The 23,809-nt window shown below is 56.3% G+C and overlaps 1 protein-coding gene across 6 annotated transcripts in view; it reads right to left on the reverse strand.

Annotated features, from left to right (window-relative positions):
- Positions 1-36: 36 nt before the first annotated feature.
- Positions 37-23,809, reverse strand: part of ARHGAP44 (Rho GTPase activating protein 44) — a 176,896-nt gene continuing 153,123 nt past the window's right edge. Inside the window, exons 17-22 of one of the 6 annotated variants that reach the window (XM_054571222.1) lie at positions 13,712-13,729; positions 12,831-13,052; positions 8,954-9,111; positions 5,949-6,329; positions 3,960-4,008; positions 1,388-1,521 (exon numbers count right to left, since the gene is read on the reverse strand). In XM_054571222.1, the coding sequence (XP_054427197.1) occupies positions 4,001-4,008; positions 5,949-6,329; positions 8,954-9,111; positions 12,831-13,052; positions 13,712-13,729 (787 nt within the window). In that variant the 3' untranslated portion in view covers positions 1,388-1,521; positions 3,960-4,000. Of the gene's footprint in view, positions 1,522-3,959; positions 4,009-5,948; positions 6,330-8,953; positions 9,112-12,830; positions 13,053-13,711; positions 13,730-23,809 lie in introns of all 6 variants that reach the window. The other 5 variants (XM_054571223.1, XM_054571220.1, XM_054571221.1 and 2 more) reach the window with 5 other exon arrangements.

Below are 23,809 nucleotides of genomic sequence, written 5' to 3' on the forward strand. Positions count from 1 at the left end.
CCATGCGTCTTAAAACAACGACAGCCATGCTCAGGGAGAATAAATCTATTTTAATAAGATGACTTTTGACAACTATTTGTACATGTTTTTAAAGGTACTTTCAACCCCTGGGCTTCATTACAAATTGGGTGCTGAGCCGCCCTTGCCAGGAAGTGCGTGAAGCTGTTAGCGTCCAAGTTGGCCAGTCCCACAGTCAAGAGAAAAGCTGTTTACACGGTTGGGAAAAATAACTAAGCATTTAAATTTCTCATTGTACACCTGTACATTGGTTTAGATTGAATGGCTCAAATTAAACAAATATAGAGAAATTTCATATATACAAATATATCATGTATAGGTTTATCATATCTATTTTAAAAGGATAAAATTGTAAAGTTTGACTCTGCATGCATGGCCCGCATGTTTCTCACTGCCTCCGCCTGAAGCGTGACAGGCTCCCCGGTGCTGCCGGGCCCTCCCCGAGCACGGGCGGGGCTCCACAAGGAGGGACGAGAGCCGGGCGCTGCAAGCGCAGGGTGCACGGGCCCTAGGGCCCCGCACTGGCCCCGTGGTCTCCCCGGGCCGGCGGCACTTCTGCGCCGACTTTGGGTAACAGTTATTGCTGTTCACCTGTGACCTCCAGAAAAGTGGTAGCTCCTGGACCCCACGCACCTTGTGGGCCAGCGGCCTCTGAGAGCCCAAGGGGCACAGTTACTGTCACGTTACCTGATGCTTGGCGGGGCATGGGGGGAGCTCCCGTTAGGCCCTCTGCACATCCCGAAGACCACCCTTTACACTCAGACGTGTGGAACGGTACGGTAGAAACAGGAGCTTTCAGTCACAGGGTGTGGAAGAGTGGAACTTGGGAAGTGAAACAGGTTTTGTTTTAAGTTGTGTACTTCAGAGCCCACAGTTGAGGGCAGCAGGCAGGCCAGCGCCCCGGGACTCCCTGGGCCCCACTAGGCCCCCGGGCACAGAGGCCCGGCTCCCTGCTGCCCCTGCTGTGGCCAAGCGGCTGACCCTGGGAGGGCGGGTGTTTGCTGTCAGCACAGTGGCGGCCTGGGCCGCGCCTGGCAGAGCGGCCTCCTTCACAGCCCCGCCCGCAGACGCCCCGCGGGCGAGCCCTTGGGTGGAGAGGGCTGTTGCTTGGCATGGAGGCCGGAAGTGGATCAAATAGGCACAAAGTCAAAAGGCAAAGATCAAACAAAAGGCGAAAGTCACCATCCGAAGGGAACAAACAAAATTGGCACCACCGACATTTGCCACACAGGCTGGAGATGACAGTTTTCTGCAAACCCCCAGCCTTGTGTTGGCAGTGACAGCAAAGAGCCAACGGAGGACACTTGGCAGGCCCAGGGGCGCTCTGACGGTGTTGGTCTGGGCCCAAGTGTGTGCACATGTGTCAAAGGGCGGTGCTCTCAGACTCCTCCTCCGAGTCCCTCTTCTCAGCCACAGAGGGTCGCCGCACGTGCTCCAGGGGACTCAGGCGGAGCGTCGACCCGAGCTCTACGTGGATGGAGGGGACATCAAAGTGAACAAGATCTGGAAGTCGGCAGAGAGAGAGGTGACTGAAAAGGGGCCTTTGGCCAAGGAGGGGGTGGCAGGCAGTGAGTCCGTGCGAGCAAGCTGCAGTGGATTGGCCGGCCGGGGCAGGGCCCGCCTGCCTGGGGACCGGCGGAAGCATCGGATCATGGGGTCGGGGTTGGGGTCGGGGTCGGGTGGGCAGCTCTGCTTCTACCAAGCCAGCCTGTAGGACGAGCGTGCAGACCCTGCCGGGGCGGCTCCCTGCCAGCTGCCACCTGCACTTGCTGCCTAAGGGCCCGTCCCAGCGACAGCTTTCTGGGGATTTCAGGGTTGCACGTGGTCCCCTGGGGCCTGCAGGACAGGGCACAAGACAGTGGGAAAACACCCCGTTTTCCCTGTGAGTGGGGGGGGGGAGTCCTGCGGTTCGCAGAGCCCTCCCTCTGGGGCTGTAAGCAGTGTGCTTCTGATGCCGAAGGGGCCAGGCACAGGGCGCCCTCAGGAGCCTGGCAGCAGTTGCAGCAAACTGCTCCCCAATGTGGGGAACCCCATGTCTCAGCCCTCAGGAAGCGGCTCACTCCAGATGCAGCCCCCGTGGCCCTACAGGTCACTCTTCCTGGGAGATGGTCAGGAAGAAGGTACCTGCAGTAACAGGGCCCAGCGTCCGTGGGGGTCGGAGGCATCTGTGCACGGGCAAAGCTGGCCTGGAGATCCGGCCGCTAGGCCCAGGCAAGGCCACGTGCCAGGCCCCGGAGCTGGAGCTGCACTGCGCCCTCTGCACCTGCCGTGGGGTGACTGTGCGCTGGGGGCAACAGGCCTCGTGGCGCCTGGAGCCCTGGACCCTGTGCCCTTTCGCCTGTCAGGCCGCGCCCTTCCTTGGCCTGCTCAGCGCCTGCCCCCGCCTAGCCTGGCGGTGACCCTGGGCCTGGGGCAGCACCCGGGAGGTGGGGGGTCGCCACCGCAGAGGGGAGCGGCCCTGGGCCAGAACCAGGAAGTGGGGATTTTGCTGGCCTTTTGTTGCAGTGGTTTTTTGTTTTTCGTTTTTAATAAAACATTTAGCCCAAAGAATGTCATACCGAGTAGACAGACAGACATCTGGACACAGCCCTAAAAGACATTATACAGACATGGAAGCTCTTGAACAAAGGTCCTTGTCTCTCACCCGACCCCCAAACGGTCCTCAGGACGTCGTCCCCGCCTGTGGCCACCTGCCGCCTGAGGGGGCAGAGGCCAGTCTCGGCTCAGGTGGCAAGGGCCACCTGCCGCTCCTCCTGCTCCAAAGGGCACCTGCGGGCCTTGGGGCGGCCTGCATCCTGCCCTCGCTGCCAGGCCCACCCCGGGCCTGGGGGCGCTCCTGGCCGGGCGCCCGCCTCCCAGCCCGGCATTCTCTGTGGCGTGGAGTCCAAACCCCACCTCGTCACTGGGGCGAGTACAGCCTTGGACAAGTTTCTTCCCTGTGCCCCACGGTCAGGTGGGAAGAGCAAAGGCGGGGTGAGGGGTCCGTGTGACAGTGCATGGGAAGACCAGCCAGCCCAGAGCGCGGGCTGGGAGGGAGCTGCTCGGCTGTTGTCCTGCCTGTTGTTCTCTTAGAGACCCCGGGGCAGTGGGGAGGTGGGGGGCAGGGAGGGGGAAGAGGCCCGGCTGACCTTGCTGGGGGCCGGGGCCGGGGGGCTTGTTTCTTGGTTTGGAGGCAGCTTCCGCAAAGCTGGAGACCTGCCTGTGGGTGCTGGGTGCCTTCCTGCCATGCCTGTTGCCGGTCTCTGCAGCTTCCACGGGGACACCCACCTAAGGGCCCTCTCTGGCTTACTCTGGCCGCCCCTTCTTTTGAGTGTCTGCTCTTTGTAGAAGGATACCAGGCAGGAACTGGTATAAATGTTCCAAACTATTTTACTGAGGTGGAGAAAGTGAGCTCAGTATGCACTGTGATACTACGGAGTCTTCGGGACGTGGCCGCTGGCAGCCTAGGGGACAGCTAGCTAGACTCCTGGTCTGAAAGTGGAGGCCCGCGAGGGCGCGCTCACACAAGGCAGGCCCCCTCTGCGTGGGGGGGCTGGCACTGGGCAGGTCTGCACCGGACACGTCCCTAAACCAAGGGGCAGGTGAAGCGCTGTCCCTCGGACATGGGACAGAAGTCTTCAGCAGGCACCAATGGTAACAGAAGTTCATTGTGTGAAGAACAAGCCTGTGATCCCTTCAATTCTCAACTGCAGGGAGAGCGGGGAACGGTGGACTAGGTGACTGGCTTTCTCCCCACTCTTGTAAGGCCAAGAGAAAAACACCAAAGCATGGCCAGGGGTCCCAGGAAGCCCCGTGAGCTCGTGGCCCGGCAGCTCCTGCTGAGGCTGGGGAAGCGACAGGGGCGAAGCCGCCATGCGGGTCTGAGCCACATGCAGGGGCGGAGCAGAGAGCGGTGGCCGCCGGCTCCGGAGGGAGCACGGGGCGAGGCTGGGGCCGCTTACCCTGAACATCCCCTCACACGTATCCAACACTGCGGCACATGTCACACAGCTGCAAGGACACAATGACAGGATTCGGAGAAAGGAATAAACATGACAAACAAGAACGCAACAAAAACTATGCCAAAACTGTCACAGTCAGGGGCCACACCAAATCACTGCAGCTTCTGCTCTGGCCCCAAGGCCTGTGCACTCCAGGGTGGAACCACATCTGCTGCCCCAGAATGTGCAAACAGAACAGGCGTGTGTGTGTGGGCGGGGGGGGGGGGGGGCGCGTAATTCAGTCTGCAGGTCAGCAGCTCAGACGGGGGGGCAATGGAAGGGGGTTGTTCCATTTCTCCCATGGTGGCAGGCGCACGGCCTGTCCCTCAGTCCTTTCTCCTGCCCACTCTTTGCCCCCTCATTCTACTTGGCAGTTTCTTCCCAGTGACAGCTGTTGCTCATTCTGTTGCTTCCAGCATCAGCAGCACCCCGTGTCCTGTCCTCAGGTGGCTGCAGTCACTGGCAGGCTGAGGTGCTGGGAGGGGTGGCCCCTCTGGACAACTCAGGGTGCCCACGCGCTCCCGGGGGGGCGTGGCCGTGAGCCCCAGAGGCAGTGGGCCCGTGATGCCTCCCAGCAGGGCTCACTGAGGACGTACATCACCTCCGAGAACCACCAGGGGGAAATGGTGCTCACTGTTGTTCAAGTAAGAATTTCCTTAACTTATAAGCCTTGGTAGATGACAGCAGCTGTACCTTCAACATTAATCATATCCAAAAATAAGCCAAGTCACCAGAAGGCTGCTCCCCACAATATTTAAGTCTCCTGACCCATCACAAACACTCACATTGGACTAGACTTTTCACAGGCAGCGAGGAGAGGAACCGCCCCGGCTAAGCCGGCTGTCTACCCGGGGAAGCGCCGTCGGCGCTGGAGAAGGGCCGTGCGAAGCCCCCGCGCCCCTCGGGGCAGCCTCGCTCCTGGTGTGCATCCGCAGTGCGTGCCTGTGTGTGGGGTGGGTGCACGTGTGTGTGTTTGTGGCAGGTGTGGCGTGTGCGTGTGTGTTGGGGGGGGGAGTGTTCCATCCCCAGCTGCCTCACCGTCTGCTAATTGGGACAAGGCCAGCACCGGTGCTCAGGCCCCACTGCCCGGTGCGGGGGGCGGGGTTCTATTCTAAGATGTGCGGACACCTGGTTTGCCTCCCTGCAAGGGGACAATGCTGTGCCGGCCCCACTGGCCACGGCAAACGTGCCGAACTTCTCATCTCATGGGGCCAGCGCCTGGGGAGAGGTTTCGAACATGTCCTCTTCTAATGACCAACAACCGGCTTATGCTAAATGGGTGTGCTCATGAGTTCATGCTCACACAGCTTTTTTTTGGGGGGGGGGGGCGGGATTCCCCCATCTTTGATTTTAAATTTAAAGCAAAACTAAATGTAGCAATGTGGGCTGATCTGATTAGCTCCTCTAGAGCCGGGGCACACCCCCCTTTTCTGAAGCTGACCCCTGTCTAAATATACATTACTAGAAAAACACTTTCCTAATTAGGCTTATTTAATTAATACAAAAGAAAATGTCTTTGGTTCTAAGCATCGATTCTCGGCTAGGGGCTCGTGCCTGGCTAGGGGCTCAGGGAAGCCTCTGGCGCGGCACGCGCGCTTTCCGCCAGCTGCCCGCGCTCAGCGCCCCGCCTCCAGCCTCTCCGGAGGCCCCGCGCCAAGCACTCAGGGCGCCCAGCCCGCCGTCGAACAGAATCAGCCCTGGGCCGCGGGAATTCTACTGGGGGAATGCCCTGAGAAGCCCCTCTGCGGGACACCCGGGGTCCTCCGCGAAGGGCTCTCTCTGGCTGCTGGGGCATCTAAGGCGGTCGACCGGGAAGCTGCGCACGGCTCCGGCCTGGCAGCCCGAGCGCAGACGGGGACTGGTTAGCTGGCGGCGGCACCAGCAGCCCCTGCACGCGGCCCGTTTTGTTGAGGTTCACAGAGACGCCTGAGGAAGCTGAGGCCCGGTTACCTGTAGACATGCTTTCCCCCGGGGACATGCCGTCGAGCACTGGGTGCTCCGCGGACTGCGGACTGGAGGCGGAGAGGTTCACCGTGGGAGGCTGCGGCGGCGGCAGGGTGGGCCTCTGCCGGGGCTTAGGGGTGGGCCGCGATTTGGTTAAAGTGCTCGTGAAGCTGGAAGGGGAGGCCAGAGGGGGCGCTGCTGCAGCCGGGGAGAGCTGGCCTGAGGCCAAGGGGTACCCCTGAGGGTAGCTCAGTCCGTAGGGCGACGGGGTGCTCGGCGGCGTAGGAGACAGGCTGAGTGGGGAGGGCTGGCCGGGGGACTGCTCCGTCACAGCGCCCGGCTGGCCGAAGGGAACCTTGGGTGGAATCGGGGCCAGCTTCTTGGAAACTGGAAGGGAAGACAACACAACAGCAGCAACACACAATGTTAAACGAAGCTGTGGCCCGTGGGGCTTGTTTGCACGCCCTTCACCACCTCAACCCTTTGCAACCCCCAGCTCTTGGAACCCCAACAGCAGCCCATAGAATTCTTTAAAATTCACCTAGAATCGCGCATTTCCGTGTCTTCCCATCTGTTCCCTAACGTCTCCTCCTCGTCTCTGGATCCCTGCCGTGAGCTGCACACACACACACTTGCGCACAGACACACACGCACATGCCGCCGAACCGCAGGACCCGCCCTCCACCAGCGGCTGTGCGTCCTGCCCCCACCTCTGAGCGGCCAAGGCGTGAGCAGTGCGCTGAGGAAGACCGGTCAGCGACCAGGGGCCGCCAGAGGACAGAGTGCACCTCGTGACAGTGGACCCTGGACGCGACGGCGGTCCTTGGACGAGGAGACGCTGACTTCTGGCTGAACCTGCCTGGGGGCCAAGCCCTCAGACCACAGAGGCCCGGAGCCTCCGTGGCCTTGTCTGCCCCATCCCCGGCCTTTCCTCCCTCCAGGACTGGCCCCACAGGGGTGGTTTTTTTTTTGTTTTGTTTTGTTTTGTTTTTTGAGAACCGTGCCCTCCGGGGCTAACTGCGCAGATGCCTTGCAGTGGCCTAGGCACCGTGACGCTGCCCCACCTCCTCCGCGTTGCCTTCTTTCTCCTTTTCACTTCATGCTAAAGGATGACGAGTGCCTTACACTTTTCACTGAAAACGAGCCGGGGAGGATGAGGAATTCAAACACTCAGGGAGAACATCTGGAGACAGTGATCACTCATCTGTCAGACTCAAGTGAGGGCAGCCTGTGGGTACCTGAATTCTAGAAGAAATGGTCCTTCACGCCTCACGGGGGTATCAGGGACTCTCCTCTCCCCTCTCCGTGGGACAGAGCCTATTCTAGCCGGGCCTCAGACACTTCCCTGGCTCCTTCGGTGCAGACAAGAAGGGGACATGTTCTTCAGGGTCCCACCTAACGCCCATCCCTCTGCGGCCCACCCACTGGATGCCATGAGGTAGTGCGCTGGGCCCTCTTCTCCGCGGCACATCACAATCACGCAACGGGCCCTGCATGCCTGGTGCCACATCATCGTGCCTCAACCAAACCACGTGTCAGCTCTGCTGGCTGAAGCGGGGTGACTCCACTGTGGGAAGCCATTGAATACCCCACGAGTCACGCTTGAATGCATCTTCTCCTATGTGAGCAGCGAGGGAGGACACAGTGACATCACCATGTCTGTGATGACATTTACCACTTCTGGGCAGTTACGGGACGAGGCTGTGGGGTAAAATGATGGGCACATTGTCAAAAGATTGAGGAGTTTAAGAAAAAAAAAGCTAAGTGTGCCATTAGTGGGCAGCGGTGGAGGGTGGAGAAGAAAGTTGTACCTTTCACATGATAACTGAGCTACTGAATGTCACCTCTGGGCTGCGTTCCCTGCACGGGCCCAGTGTGCTGTGAAAATGGAAAGTCCAAGCTGCCACTGGCATTAGGAAGCTGCCGCTTTGGGACAAAACAAGGGCTTGGCCATGACCCTGTGCGGTTGGGCTGGTGGTAAAGGCCCCGCACACAAACAGGGCCCAGGAACTCTCCCGAGAGCAAGAGGGAAACCCGTCGCTGTGGAGAATAACCCGGGAACGCTCCACAGGACCCACAGCGCCCCAAGCAGCGGTCCTCAGAGCTCAGCACACACTGGGGCCAGAGACGACCTGTGGACGCAGAAGGCACGCGCAGGGACTGGACAGGAGGGCGGGGCGGGGAGCAGACCTGGGGCAGCGAGCTTGGGCCGGGGGGAGCGCCACGTGAACCAGCCCAGTCCCTGGTGCTAAAGCCGCCTCTAGAAGCTGCAAAGGCCTGAGTGGAGCACAAACTAAACACAATGCTATTTTCAACCGTTTAAAGCCTTTGCAAAGCAATGGCATAAGGTAAAAACAAACAAAAAGGCCAGAGAAGCACACGTGGCCTGCAGCTCTCCATCTGCACAAACGTCCCCGCGGAGCCTGTCTCCGGCTTTCGGGAGTCCTTTCAGAGAGAATGAGAGGGCCTTGGACAGGGGGCTCCAGGGGCAGATTCTGGGTTGGGTGGCTCAGAGGTCAGGGCAGAAACGCTCAGAGCTTCTAAAACAGAAACATCGAAGGGCAGGACTCCTGTCGAAACAATTCGATTGTCCTGTTCTTCAAAGAGCCGGGACGGGTGGCTGCGTGAGGCCCCGGCTGGGGAGCAGGGGTCTCCTGCAGAAGGCTCCACCCCCGTCTTAAATGGTGGCAGTGGTGTGGCGCCTGGCGGGGGCCACGGAAGACACTCCCCGTCCTGCGCAGTCACTGTTCGGGGGGCTTGTGTACAGACAGCCATACCCTATACACGCCCCCGACGAGCCCACTGTCCAAATGAGTAATCTGAGGATCAGCGATGGAACGACCCTTCTTGGAGCTGGTTAACTCCCAAAACCTCTAACGCAGACCAGGAATGTCTCACAAAGCGCACGGACGGTTTCTACATACCCATGCCAAGCGAGGGAAAGGAGTTTTCGGGCAGCGGGCAGCTACCCTGGCCTGAGGCCAATGTGGAGGGCGGGAGGCGGGACGTACCTTTCCGGAGAGTGTGGGGGCTCTGGTCTGCGGGCAGCTGGCTGGGACTGGCGCCTGGCTGCGTCCCTGGCTGCGTCCCTGCACAGGGTGGCCCCTGGCTGGAACCCGGACTTCCCTTCTGCCCAGACCCCGGAGAAAGTTCCTTGCCTTTGGAAGCACTGAAACACAAGCACACAGGACAAAGGAGAGGTGCTGAACTCGGGCAACCTCGCCACCAGCACGTGGATGGCCATGTGTGTTCTCCCGGGCCAGCTCTCGTCTGTCTCAGGACCTTCCTAACCTCTTCAAGGTGCCCCCAGCGGTGACTGTCCCTGCTTGGGGCTCTGACGTCCCCCCTCCCGTCCCCCCGAGGCACTCACTGCCTGCTTCCTTTCCATGCCTCTGCCCTCTCTCCACCAGGAGGCCCGAGCAACGGCTGGCAGGGCTCCTGAGGGCTCCATCCTGTGATCGACCCTGGGACTCTTGGACATCCTGAATGTGGGACACCTCAGTGTGCTTGTCCGTTCTGTAGCCCCAGCACAGCAGAGCAAGAGGACTCCTGAGTGTCAGTGTGCTGATGAGGGCTGAGGGCCAGGCTCCCCCCGTGAAGCCGCGTGGCCACAGCTCTCTCCGACCCTCTGTAACACCCCGGAGCGGGGACGAACCTCCTCCTCACACTCAGCGGGTGCAGCAAACAGCAGGGTTGAAACAGACCCGGCTGTGCTCCCAAATACGGGCCATTCAAGTCCCAGCCCTCCAGCCTTGGAGGGTGGATCAGGGTCAATGGCACCAAGCATCTCTGGAGTCCTTCCAGTTGATAAAGGGCCGCCCTGAGCCAGCAGGTCCCAAAGAGGGCTCATGCCTCACTGGCTCTTTTGGGATCGGGTAGGTGTTAAGAGACACCCCTTTCAACTCTGCCCCACAGACCAGGGACAGCAAATATGTGGCTGACTCCTCACTCTCTCCCATCCCTCGCATGCCACCGGTGGTGGGCTTTACCAATCGAGCTCCACGATTCCCCACAGGGTCCTCACCTGTGTTCAACATAAAGGTGCAGGAGCCACTAGGGAATCAGGGCACTGACCTTGGAGTTGGGAGCTAACTGTCGTCCTCGTTAAAACCTACCTGGAATCTGGTGCCCTCAGGTAGGAAACGGAAAGGGGAAGCGTGGAAACCTAAGTCCTTCACGCTGGTTCTTTCTTCCCCACAAAAGCAGTGACAGCCCCTTTCTTCCCTGAATTAGTCTGGAAACTCCAAATATCAAAGAGCTAAGAGTATGCTACTCACTCCCCTGGGGTGTGGAGAGAAAGGCCGCAGGGGCCGGGCTGGCCCGCACACATCACCCGAGCTCAGCTGGCCCTCCCCATGTGCGGGGGGAGGCGGCGGCCTCGTCCGAGGTAGCAGAAAGCCCGCCCTCTCTCAGGGTGTACGTCCCACCACGCCCAGGTGATTAACTCCCCAAGGAGAAAGGCCATTTCCTCGGAGGCCCGGAGGCCCGAAGAGCACTAACTCCTCTCTCTGTCCTGTGAATAAACGGCAAGAACGGCAGCCCAGAAGCCCTGCCTTGCTCCGGTTGGGCGGGAGCTTTCTTTTCCTCTTCCCTCTCCAGGCCCAAGGTGAGCAGATGCCCAGGTACTGATGCCGAACAGCCCTCCGCTCTCCTGCCCGTCTCTGCCTCCCAGAAGAGGAAGGTAAAATAAAACAATAAGGCAACAAAAGAAAACACAAGACAAGCAAACAAAATAACTGCTTCTTGTGGGGTAACAGACTCTTCTTCTATCCCCTAGGTGGACAAGAATCTGGGGACAAAAGAGCTCACCGTTCTTTCCGTCCCACCTGGACATCCCCCCATGGCAGAAACAGCGCTCACCTAACGTGGCCTGCATCCGCTCCCCGGCCCAGGTGCCGCTGACCCGGGGTGAGAGCGGGGCGTCACGTGAGGCGGCCCCAGGAGCACCGCGTGGTTGAGGGGCAGTTACAACATGTTTGAGGACGGGTTAATTTGGGGATGCAGGACTCAGGGAGCTGGGGTGCAATGGGGCAGGAAGCAGAGTGTGGGGTTAGAGGTAATGCCAAGCAAATGAGCAGGGTGCAGAGGCTGAGCCCGGCTGGAGAAAGCCGCCAGCCTCAAGGGAAGAGGGGATGGGGGAACAGTCCTGGCGGGCAATGGCGGGGCAGTGGGGGGAGGAGATGGGAGCAGGCCCGGGGTGGGAAGGGGAGCCCCGTAGCAGGGACCCGGCGACTGGAGGAAAGGACATCGGGGCTGCAAGTGTCCAGAAAACAGGAAAGACAGAGAAACAAAAAAGCAACAGAACAGTGGCATTGGGAGGAATCGTGTCGGGAGAGTGAGAGAGGGGGCAAGGCAAACAAGGCCAGGACCCCCACAGGAAGGCCACAGGACCGGCTCCTCGGGCCAAGGGGACGGCAGGGCCACAGAGCGGCGGGACTGACCTCCTAAAGACCTGAGCCAGTGGGCCATGTTCCCGCCCACGAGAGGCTCTGCAAAGCCACCCATCCGTAACGTCCGGGAACACCTCAGGGCCAGGGGAAATCCACCTCTGAGGGGCATTTTCTAGAAATATCATTTATATGTCAAATGTTGTTTGGCACCAAGCGCCCGTCATAAGATGGGAAGTCAGGATGAAGCCAGGGAGTGTCTGTCAAGGGAGTCTTTCCAGCAAATTTCCTGTTCGTCCACGTCCCCCTCCCTCGTCTGCCTTTCCGGCCCTCAGCCCTCAGCCCCTGCTTCTCCACTGGGCCCGCTCCCCGGTCCGCGTCGCTCCGTGGACCGGTGGCCTGGGGAGCGCCCGCCCGGTCCAGCTCTGCTGGTCCCCTGAACTGGAGCCATCGACAACAGCCCGGGCACAGCCAGTGTCAGTTCCCTCTCCCGAGCTCTGCCACTGTCCCCTCTCCCTCTGTCATTTCCCCATTCCCACAATACCTCCACCTGGGGAGTGTGAGTTTGTGCACGTTGAGTGCTCATACAAGCAAAGATAGGGGGAAAAGGCTCAGCTTCTCCAATTTTTCACAGCAGTGGCCACGGAGGGATGCTGCACCCTCCCGTGACATGCAGTGACATCGGATTTGGTGTGGCCTTTCTAGTTCTCTGAACTGCTGTTCGAGAACAGATAGAAACGCATGAACAGATAGAAACGCACGAACAGAAGAGCAAAGTAGCTCGCTGTGCAAGTCCCACTTCTAGAAGCCCCTCTGACTGCACCCCTTTAAGGAAGGGCAGGCCCAGCGTCCTTCTGCGGAGACCCTGGTGTGACCTCTTGCCATCATCATCAGCGTGAGCACCTGCTCGCTGGAGTGCGCGTGCCTTAAAGGCACAGAACGCGTGTTTCACCTTCGCATGGACATGGTTCTCCGCAAGTGTTTCCTGAACTAGTGATGAAATGGGCTTGTTCTCTCTTTTTACTCTCTAGGAGGATGGAAATACGGCCCCGCGGCTGGCTGCAAAGGTCGCCAGGCCAGCATGGCCGCACGGCCTCCCCCTCTTCCCTGATTTGCGCCCACATGAGCAGTGACGATGGCCCCTACAAATCTAAAGGCAGAGGAGAGGACAGAGATTCTGAAATTCTAAAGTGCAAAATAGGAAAATGGTAACGGTGTAGCGAGGGGAAATGGAGAGCTGGGAACCGAGGTTCCTCGCACCTCTTTACAAGCTGCCACCCGATACACTTGCTGTCTGCTTGGGGGTGTTGTTCTTGGAGAGCCTGGCCTTTATCGATAACGCAGGGGGCTGTGGACTTACTGGGAGCCAGCATGAGGCAGAAAGCTGGCATGAACGCTTAGAAATGGAGGCGGGTGATGGAATCCAAGAGGCTGGAAGTGGGTGCAGTGAGCCCTTGCCCCCGCCCCCGCCCCGCACTGAAGGCGGCCTGCCGGGGCTTACCTGGTCCGCTCCGCCCCAGGCTGGAGGCCCAGGCTGGATGGAGAAAGCGAGGGCAGCGCGGGGTCCTCTGAGGGCTGCTCCGGAAGGGGCGAGGGCAGAGGCGCGGCCAGCTCTGCGGGTGGGGCGGGGGGCTGCGTGGAGGGCGGGGCGCACGACCCTTTCCGGCCTGCCGAGGAGCCTCTTCGAGCCACCCAGGAGGTGTCCATCACCCTCACGCCCATGCTGGCGAGGGACACAAAGACAGGTGCTTATCCAAGCATGACAGGTGAGAGGCTCCCTCCCCCACGAAGCGGACACATTCAAGCAGGTCAGTGGTAGAACAGCAGTGCAGCCTCAGCACCCTCCTGGACCCAGGGAAGCGAGGAGGCGCGGGCAGGGCTCCCCGGAGTGGGCGGCCGCACTGGGAGCCTCCAGCTGCCCCACCAGCCTCGCCCCAGCCAGCAGCTGCGCTTCCACCCGCCTCCAAAGCCAGCTGATCTTTCAGGGCAGAACGCAGCCTGTCGGGGGGCGGTGGGGGCACCCACTCCTCCCACGTGGGAGATGCGGGTGAGCAGGACAGGGACAAGGGCAGCGTGAGACTAGAACAAGGCAGCGACCAGGACCAGCAGGAGACATCTCAGTGCCTGTGCTAACCCCAGGGCCTGGCCAGGCTACCACCTCCGCAGGTCACACCCGCTTGTCTACACTGCGGGAAGGGGCTGCTCATGCCTACAGTCACTCTGCTCCGGTTCCCCTTCAATGATGGGAACACCGTCAGCTTCAAGTCAGTCGGCCAAGCAACCAGACACGGCACATTCACCCTCTGGCAGAGCCCACTAAGGCATGGCTCGCTTAGTTCCCAGAGACTGAACATGGCCTGCAGCTACCCGAGGATACTGTACCTTTGGATTTTCCTAAGGCTGCAGGGACAGAAACATACAGATATTAGTGTCAAAAAAAACTGTGCCTCCCTTCGGACATACAGGTTGTCTCCTGTCAAGGTCGAGGTCTCAGCATGGGGCCTTCACTGTGCCAAGGAATTGTTTCTCCTTTGTTGGTCTCTTGAAGTGGCTCTTCTCGGCGTGTGGGCGAAAACTCTTATCCTACCGAGCTCACGGGGGAACAGAGGGAGAGGCTGCGGAGCGGACACTGGGGCGTGTAGGGGTGGCGGGGAAGGAAAGGGCAGCAAAAGGGAGGAAAACACTGATGGGGGGACTGGAGTCGTTGGCTCGATTCACAAGGCGGTCAGGGCCCTTTCCCCTGGTCCGCGAGGTGCATGGTCAAGGCCTTCACTGACCAAGGCAAGAGCTAATATCTCAAGTATTAAGGGCAGATGGAGACATTCGCTCAGGGAGAAAATGCGTGCTCCCAGCCCGCGTCGGTCTCTGCCAGGCGCACGAGCAGCGGGGTGTGGTGATGAGGGTTACCCTGTGCTTTCTGTCACCGCCTCGCCCACGCCGGTCAGAGGCACAGAGCTATCGCACTTCTTTTCCTTCCCATGACATCCTGCTTCCCTACAAGGCCACGTTCACCTTGTACAAGTGCAGCAAATTTTTTTTAAAGGGGGTCAGGCTTGGAGATTGTAGCAGGCGGGCTTTGGGTCCTTTACGGAAATAGGCCTTGGGCTGAAGCCTGCAGCGAGGTGCGCCGTGAAGGACCAGGGCTACAGACCACGCACGCACCGCACGGGGACAGGGACAGCTTCCTGCGCTCCCTCCTCTGCAGGACCCTGAGGCCTCTCCGCATCTCGTGTCAGTGCTAACGTTTCCAATCTCCTGCTGATGGCTCTGAGCAGGCACCTGCGTAGGGAGCGGGCGCGGTGGGGCCAGCCTCTCACCAGGACCCACCATCTTTCAGTACCATCTTGGATCTAAGGACCCTCCACCGGAAAGCAGCACCTTCTGTAGGGGAGGCAGAATTGCTCTGGGAGGCCACCCAAAAGCCTGGGACAGAGTCCAGGCGCATCTCTGAAGTTTAAAGTGAGCTGCAAGGGAGTATCAAGCTCTGCTCTTGGGCTTCAGGTTTATCAGGATGCAAAGAGCAAGGAGTTTACTATTCATCCCACTGTGGGGAGGGAACAGATGCCACTTAAAGGCCATGGTCGGCGAGGTGGCAGGCATGCACAATGTCTCCCGAGGTGGTCAACAGAAGGAGCCCTAAAGGATGAAAGTCTCACCCTGTTTCCTCTTCCTCGCCGATTCCCTATCACTTAGGAAAGCCTTTCTCACTGATGGATGTGGGGAGGGGAGGAGAGGCTCGGGATGCAGGGTCAGGTCGGTGGGACATGCACCTACTTCCAGCGGCGCCACCAGCAACCTCGCGTGGCAGGCTGCCTGGGGCACGGGGCATGGGCAGAGTGAGACCTGCCAGGTGTCAGTGGCACAACGTCAGCAAGCAAGAAATAACAGCCGAACATGCGCTTCTGCCTTTACAGAGAGGCTTGCCTTGCTGTACGTAGTCACCACCCAAAATTGCTTTCTTAGGGGAGGCAGCATCCTATGTTCACAGTGCACATGCCTCAGGTGGCCACTGACATTTGCAAAATATAAGAACAAGAAGTCAGGGTAAGGAGACAAGGGGCTGGGGATGCAGAATTCTTGCCGGTTCATTCATGGGGTCCACAGGGGGCAGGGGCACAGTAGGCCAGGTGACACGTCCTCACCTGGGCAAGGCAGTCCCATTTAACTCCCCCCAGTCTACCAGGACCTTATGTTTGTGCGGAACTTATCATAAGGCATTTTTCATGAGTATTTTTCATGAGATTACATCCTGGAATAGGTTCTGAAACAATCCCAGCCTCCTGACCCAAACCATTCACTGACTCAGTAAAGCTCCCTCCTCATCTACAGAAGGAAGCTAATACCTCCCATCCCACTTGCAGCATTTCCATAAAGGGATTTTTATCAATGACTGGGCGCTAGGATACATGTAGCATGCCGTTGGGCCACTACCTGGGGGAGGCAGCCGAGTGGGCACGCACGGGATTGTGGTGGAGTGAGAGGTGGGAAACACAGGCTGTGCCTGTAAGCGGTCTGTCTAGCTACACAAGTGGAATTTCATGGGGTTGACCAGTTGGAGGCGCAAAGAAGCACATGCTGTCTTGACGGAGGGGAGGTAAAGGCTTGGTGGCTGGATAATGTGGAGCTGGAGTGGCAGCTCCATGATGGCGACCCCACTCCCGGTCCTGCTCACCCTGGTTCTGCTCGGGAGCAGCACCATCCTGGGGGCAAGAGCAGGGCTTTGAAAGGAGGGCGTTGGTGCCTGAATCCCATCTTCTCATCACTGTGTGATCTGGAGGAGCTGCTGACCATCCAGCACCCTCTGCGGAACACCACCCCACTCTCCTAGGGTTGTTGTAAAGAACCACCAGAACGGGGAGTACAGATTCCTCAGCCTCTCCCGAGAGATCAGGAAGTGGTAGCCTGGATTCGGATGACACTCTGTCCTGGTAGGTGCCAAGTGCAAATGATTTTAAACAATCCCCATGGATGAGTACACAGAGTGAACCCTAGTCTAAAACAGGCCGATCAAAGGCGGACGAAGGATATCGTGTCAGTGAATCAGGCACAGTAGGCGATGGAGGCGTTGGAAAGACCCCCGCCTGGGTCACTCAGCTGGGCTTACAGGGCTGCCATCAGATTCCTTCCCTTCCTAGCACTGGCCCGAAACGGGAAAAGATTTGGGGTGGCTTCTCTGCTGGACGTGAGGGAAACAAAAACAAGGAGCGAGGTCAGGGGCCCCTTTCCCTGCGCTCCTTTGTCTTCTAGGAATCTCTGAGTTAGATGGGCCACGGCGGGCTCCCGAGGAGGGGATGCCGGAAGCCTGCTCGGATGATTCTAGGCTTAAGGAACAGAAGAGCAAAGGGGATCCTCACAAAACTCCCAAGGCGCACTGCCCAGCCCAGGCCATTAGGACAGGAAAGAAGGAAAGCACAGGCTCGTCTTGGCCGACAGCTTCTCTGGGGAAGGAACTGGGATGGGGGCTGAGGACTCAGCCAGGAATGGCCACAGCCTTCTCACCTGCAGAAGGTCTCCCACGCCCCCGAGAGCCCCCTGCAGCCTTCCCAGTCCCTGGCCAGTCCACTGGGCCTTAGTATACGTTGTGCTTGCAGAATTAGCCCAGTCGCTCCTGAGAAGGCGGAGACAGATAAAAACATCCGAGGAGTTTTTAGTGAGATGTCAAAGAACAGGATGGTCAGGGCACCTCCCGGGTGAGAAAGTGTGCCCAGCCATGTTGCTGACTTAAAAATGTAATTTAAAAAACTAGTGTGTGTTCTAAACACAGCTAACATTAACATATACCAGGCATTGTTTTAAACACTTTATAAGTAAAATTTTATTTAATGCTCAAAACAATTCTAAGGTTAGTGTTTACTATTATTTCTCCATTTCACATATGAAGAAACTGAAGCATTCAGAGGTTAAGTGACTTCCTCAGGTCACATGGCCAGACTGTGAACTCAGCCCGATGCTGAAGTTCATACTCTGCATTTTCAAAGGGCTGTTTCCCATGGGGTTATTCTTCTTGCACAAGGTGGGTAAGGAAAGGGTGTACAACGTTAGATCTACGAATGTCTCCTGATGAAGGAAATAGGGTGGTCTTCGTGCTTGGCCTCTGCAACCTGGCAGGCCACACAGGAAAAACATAACATCCAGAACCTTAAACATTGAAAGAGACAAAGGCCTGCCCCAGCAAAAAATAGAAATAAAAAACCAAAATCTGAAAGTTGGAAGATCCAGGTCCAAGGAGAATAGGTGTCTACCAAAACAACACATTCATCACTGAGCAGAGTTTGCTGTGGACCATTCTAGGAAATAAGTTGTCAAGAGTTAGCAGTTGTTGTTTTTCCCCTCTGTAGGACAGATATCCGCAGTGCTATTTCTGAACCCTGGTTAGGAACATTCTTTGCTAGAGACGTCAGCCAATATTTGGCTTCGAAATGTTTAAGTCTATAGAGATCTAGAAGGTTTTAATTTTTGTTCTGGAGATCAGTTACATTTGGCAAAGGCCAGGAGAAAGGAGAGAATAAATGGGTTAGCCGTCAGATGCAGGCCCCGGGGAATTTGGGTAGCTCCCCAAATACCCATCGAAGACTCAGAAGTTCAGAGGATGTTTAAGATGAACTTGGAGGATGTGTAGCAGTGGCAGCGACCTGTGGGGTCACCATATGGTATCCTAGGTAGCCAAGGTGAGTGACAGGGGCCTAAACATCTGACACACTTGGTCTGTCCCACACGTGCCCAGGGAGACCAGAACCAGGTAATTTGCAGTTCCTCCAGGGGTGAAGCCCCTCCTAAGTACTCGACGACAAAGCGTCCTTGCCTCCCCAGTGCAAGTAAAGGCTGCGGTCAGTCTGGCCACGCTTCACAGACCTGGTCTCAGCATCCGCGATGGGTGAGTCCTGGACATTTGGAAGCTGAGGTGGGGCCTGGGCCATGAACGTACCTCTCAAGGCTCCATTTATTTGCCCAACCCAAACCCAAAACAAGAGTCAAATCCTCCACTGGCACGTGGACGGCTTTCTCGATAAGCACACCGTAGGCTCAGGCCCTATGTGAAATGAAGCGATGGCACCATCTGTCCACAACTGCAGTCCATCCTCCCACTTAGAAAAGCAAGTCCCTCGCGCCACTAGTTGGATTGTTTTGTGACAACAGGCTCTGTGATCAGAAAGCCTGGAACAGGATGCACACCACAGCCGCCTTATGAGGACTGGCAGGTAACAGAAGGGGTCTTCGCAAAGCCCCTGTCCCGCTGCCCAGCCCAGGTCACTGGGGCAGGGAAAAAGGAAAGAATAAGAGGTGTCTTTGGGGAAGAAACCGTGAGAGGGAGCAGAGGGCTCATCTTGGGATGGCAACAACCTCTCCCGCCTACAGAAGGTCTCCCGTGTCCGGGGGGGGCCCCTGCAGCCTTCTGCTGTCCCCCACCGGCCCACTTTGGCTTAGTGTATTCTGTGCTGGTAGCATTAGCCCAACTGCACATGGGAAGGTGGAGAGAGAGAAAAATTCTAAGAAGTCATATTGAATACATTACAGAAAATGGTTTCAGTGTGTTGAGTCGTGTATTTCAGGAACTCATTAGACTCGAGATTTCCATCCTCCCCGTGGACCCAGTATAGCCAACAGTGGAATCAGTATTCCAGAGAGCACCCTTCAGGTTACCCTCGAACCTCCCGATGCAACACGCCTCCTCCAAAGCATCCACGTTAAGGTCTAAATGGTGGGGCTGAAGCCACCCCAGAGCAGCACAGGCCGAGGAGGGGTCACACGCCCAGCTGAGCTCGCGGGGAGACTGCTGGCCCTGCTGTGACGTCCTCAGAGCTTTTCTGGGCTGCTGTCAACGGGCTCGGGCGGAGGACCAGCCCGCCATGGAGCCAGTGAAGGGGCTGCGGGCACAGCAGGTTCCAAAACTGGAAAGGGGGCTGCAGGCTGGTCTTCTGCACAGAGCCAGGCTCATCAGATCTCTGCGAACAAGCTGCCATCCCACTGGGATCCAAGGGTCTGTGGGCAGCTTCCCAGATGCTGTCGGGACCTCGTCACCAGTGGATTTGGGGAGACAAGAGACTAGCACTGAGCACGGGCAGGTGCTCAGGGGGACGGGTGTGTCAGCCCGCAGGGCAGGAGTAGAGAACACGGGCCAGAGCCAGGGAGCGGCCAGCAAGCAGCAAAAACGGGCGGGGAGGCAGGGAGGCGGCAGTGGCGGAACTGGCGAGGTCTGCCTGCAGTCTGAGGCTGGCTGCAGGCGGGGAGTGGGGGCAAGAGGTGTAGAAAGGGGGACACGATAGCCATTAGGAGGGTAGAGATGCGACATTAGCAAGGCCACTTTATCACTGATGCCTGTCCTATTCTTGCTTTTGGGCTTCTCCGCAGGCCCTTCAAGAATCCCTGTCAGGTTTGTTCAGATGCTGCTGGGGACGCAGCCCACGAGTGCCCCTGGCAAACACTCAGGGCCCAGGAGTCCATCCTGAGCCACGGGCAAGAGCGGACATCCTGGCCAGCTCTCTTAGGGGCAGTAGGTCTTTTAGAGGCAGTACGTCTTGCATAAAAAATATTTGATGTGACCACGGACAACACTTCTGTCATTGTCAGAAAAATAGAAGGGATTTGCAATTTTGCTTTCATTTATTATTTGGGACAAATGATCAAAGAAACATTATCACTATTCTATAAAACAAATCAAAAAGATAATACAAACAAGGCATTAGAAATACATGATAAACTTCGCCCCAAAATGCCTAAGTCGAAGCTGAGTACTTAGTGTAGAGAGCACTACTGTGACCTGTTAATACGGTGTCATTCAATGGCTAAAGTAGGAGAGCTTGGATACCATTTTCAAAAATGGTATCACTGCCAAGTTCTTTACCCAAATGGCGACATTTCTCTGTGATTCAGTGGTCCTCACCCACGGGTGTGCATTAGCATCACCCGGGATGCTTCCACAAACACCACTGCTTGGATCCGAGCGCAGGCCAAATAAATCCGATGGGAGGAAAGGGGGATGTGAGGGGGCGCCTGGGGAAGCAGGGCATCGGTATTCTTTTCTTAAAGCTTGTTCTGGCCACCTTCCGTTGCATAACAAACGACTCTCACAACCTGGTAGCTTGCTCATCTAGGTCACAACTCCACAGTTTTGGCAGAGTCACGCAGGGACAGCTTGCCTACTCTATGCAGCACTTAGCTGAGGTTGCCCGTGTTGGCCTAGAAGACTAACATGACTCACTCTCAAAGCCGGGAAGTTGGTGCTGGCTGTCAGCTCGGTGCTTGTCTGGGGACAAAGGCTGGGGGGTTTGGCTTCTCTCCAGGGGGCTGCTAGGACCCCACACCGCGACGTAGCGGGGCTCCAAGAATGAATGTTCCAATGCCTGGCATAATCTACGAGGCTCATCCTAACCTGGCTTCAGAAGGTCCAGAACATCACTTCTGCTTTGCCCTGTTAGTTAAGTGACTCACGGAGGCCAATTCAGAGTAGAAGGGAGTATGGTCAGATGTCAACTCAGTGGGAGAAGAACCAAATCCCCTGCTGCCATCTTTACCATGCAGCTGTGTGCTGGTGTCTAGGTGCGGGGAGAGATGGACTGGCTTCCTGTCTGGTCTGGGTGCTGTCACAAGCACCGCAGAGTTGGTAAACAACAGAAATGTATTCTCCCACAGCCCTGGAGGATAGAAGTCCCAAATCAGAAGCACTGGGCTAAAATCAAGGTGTCAGTGGGACTGTGCTCCCTCCAGAGGTTCTAGGGGAGGATCCTTTCCTCGCCCCTTCCAGCCTTCGGTGGTGTCAGCATTCCTTTGCTTGCGGCCACATCATCAGATCTCTCTGCTCCATCTGCACACCTCCTTCTGTGTGTGTGCGCGCACGTGTGTGTTTGTGTATGTGTGTGTGTGTGTGTGTGTGTGAGAGAGAGAGAGAGAGAGAGAGAGAGAGAGAGAGAGATCTCTGCTGCCCTCCTGTGATCAGTGAGGTTGCATTCAGGGCCCTCCCTATCAACCCAGAGTCATCTCCATATTTCAAGATCCTTATTTCCATCACGTCCGCAAAGATCCTCTCCCCAAATACAGCAATCGTGACAGGTTCCAGGGTTTAGGACCTGGTATCTTCGGAGGGGCATTACTCCGCCTACTACAATCATGAAAAATGTATATGTGAGCTAATAAACCTGATCCCCAGACTTGCAAAAGAAACTCAGCTTCCTGTGTCATTATACATCAGAAAGGCCCAGGAGCAAAGCCGGAGCTGGGACTGGGGAGAGACTGGTGTCTAGGACCTAACAGCCATCAGTCCAGGAAAATGTTAGCCATTTTTCTTCCCCAAAGTGTCTTTTGTTAAAAAGTAACAGTTTTGTTGAAATATAATTGAATATGTTCTTTTTTTTAACCTGACCATAAACCTCAAGAAAGCAAACGTTGTCAGTATTTCAAGGGGTTAGCGGTAATTTGAAGACTTTGAAATGTGTCTCCAGGATTTTAATAGCTCAGAAATGGGGACTAATGTGGAGAATTCCCCTAATATTCCTAAAATAACACAGGGACTCAACTGATACAAAATCCTTTTCTGTCACCCAAAACACTTACCCAAAACTTTAGGTTTGTATTTCCCTTAAAGCTAGTTAGGAGCCGACCACCTGCAAGCCCACTACTCCCTAAAACTTATGTACTGGTACCTCAGACAACTCAGTGAGGCTTATCCCAGGCCGCCAGCACGCTCTCCAATTAACTGAAAGTTTAAGACAAGTTTTAAAGTACATAAAATACAGAGTCTGGCAGAAGTAAGGCCTGCTTGAATGTGGTTGGTAGGGTAATAATAAGTGTGTAATAATTTAGTTTTAATTTGAGCATTTCCCCTAAAGTGTCATATGATGTGCTTGAGTGTAAGATTGTTCTGTTACAGAATTACATGCTTATGATTTTGTAACAGAAAGGGGCGTTATTTGTGCCAGACCCTGCATATTCATTTTGTGCACAACAGTAATGGAAGTAGTGCATCTTGTACACCCTTAACGTAGATGGTGGCAGGTCTGGCTTTCATCAGAACAGGCATATCATTTACATAGTCCCTGAGCGAGAGACCTTTCTCAGAGACGAGGCACCTGCTTAAAATGCCAGCGTGGCGCTTCTCCAGCTGCCCGCGTGCCCGGGGGCCGCGGGCTCTGAGTGCCCCACGAGCCCACAGTGCAGCTCCCGGGGTCACCCGGACTGCTTTCGGCGGGCACGGGCGCCAGGCGAGGTCGGGCGCGGAGGACCCACGAGCGCACCTCTGAGGCAGTCCAGTGCTCTATCGCCCCGCCAGGACCGAAACAGACGCCCCAGGGTACTTCTCCGCGAGGGACACTTCACAAAACGGAGTCGCTCAAACTGAGTTTTACAAACAATCCCAGTGCACTTGCTAGCGCTTTCTGCCTCTGTCTCTGACTTGCTCCTCACAACACAATGATCAGACCCTAAGCATACTCTTCTTTTTATAGATTTAAGAAATTTCCCTTTCTTCCCTTCAGTTTCAAAGAATTTCCAGTGTTTAAGAACAAAAAACAGCAGCACGGAGCAGATAAACAGCCCTCACCGGCCTCACAGGCCAAGTGTCTGGGAATCAGGTCACAAGCGGGGACACTGGCCTTGCTGAACACTCCTCCATCATCACAGGATGCAGTGTAGGTCCCCAGTGCCAACTCACACTCAGGAAAGGAAGGGTCGTGGGTTTTCAACTGTCCCTCTGTGTCCTTTAGGCCACATGCATGTCAAACAAACGGCCTGGTCACCTAGTGGCATAATGGGAAGCGAAGGTTGCCACTGCTATACTTTCTGCTGCAGGAATTTCTGGCATTCCCATTAGGTGCTTTACGCTCCCGTCTATTCTGAAGCAGCAATTGCTAAATTTCATTTCACAGTAGTCGTTTTTAATTCCTAACCAAAGTTTACTCAACTGCCTTGCCTGACCAAGCAACGCACCGGTCCCCTCTGGGAGGCATACTGGCCAATACCGCCAGCTTGCAGCACGGCAGGCGTCCACACAGTTCAGCTGTCACCACTGACGTTTGCTGTGAATTGGCTGCGCCCATTTTACTGACTATGGGAATCACAGTATGCAATTACGTATTGTGTAAAGTGATTTTATAGGAGTGGAGAGAGTTGTTCCCATGCAAGTTTAGTTGAATGCTTTTAGGAGACTCCTCAAAGCAGGTGTATGTGTTAATCATAAAAGACGAGGAAACAAAATCTTACAAATTTACAAGGATTTTACAGATTACTTTAAAATTTAGATTTTCTCTTTGTTTTAAAGAGACCGAAATGGAACATGTTAAACTATACATGAAAGGTGCTGTTTAATGTTGCCAAAGAATGCAAATGAGCACGACTATCACTGCAATAAAACCATTAAAAATTTGAGAATTGGCATTTATAAATTTTGAGTCAAAATAAAGTGTTTATATATATATATATATACACACATATACATATACACACACACACACATATATATGCGTGTGTGTGTGTGTGTATATATATATA

The sequence above is a fragment of the Pteronotus mesoamericanus genome, unplaced genomic scaffold, assembly GCF_021234165.1.
Source record: "Pteronotus mesoamericanus isolate MK-2021 breed Mesoamerican mustached bat unplaced genomic scaffold, CSHL_Meso_final contig_22, whole genome shotgun sequence".
Taxonomy (NCBI): domain Eukaryota; kingdom Metazoa; phylum Chordata; class Mammalia; order Chiroptera; family Mormoopidae; genus Pteronotus; species Pteronotus mesoamericanus.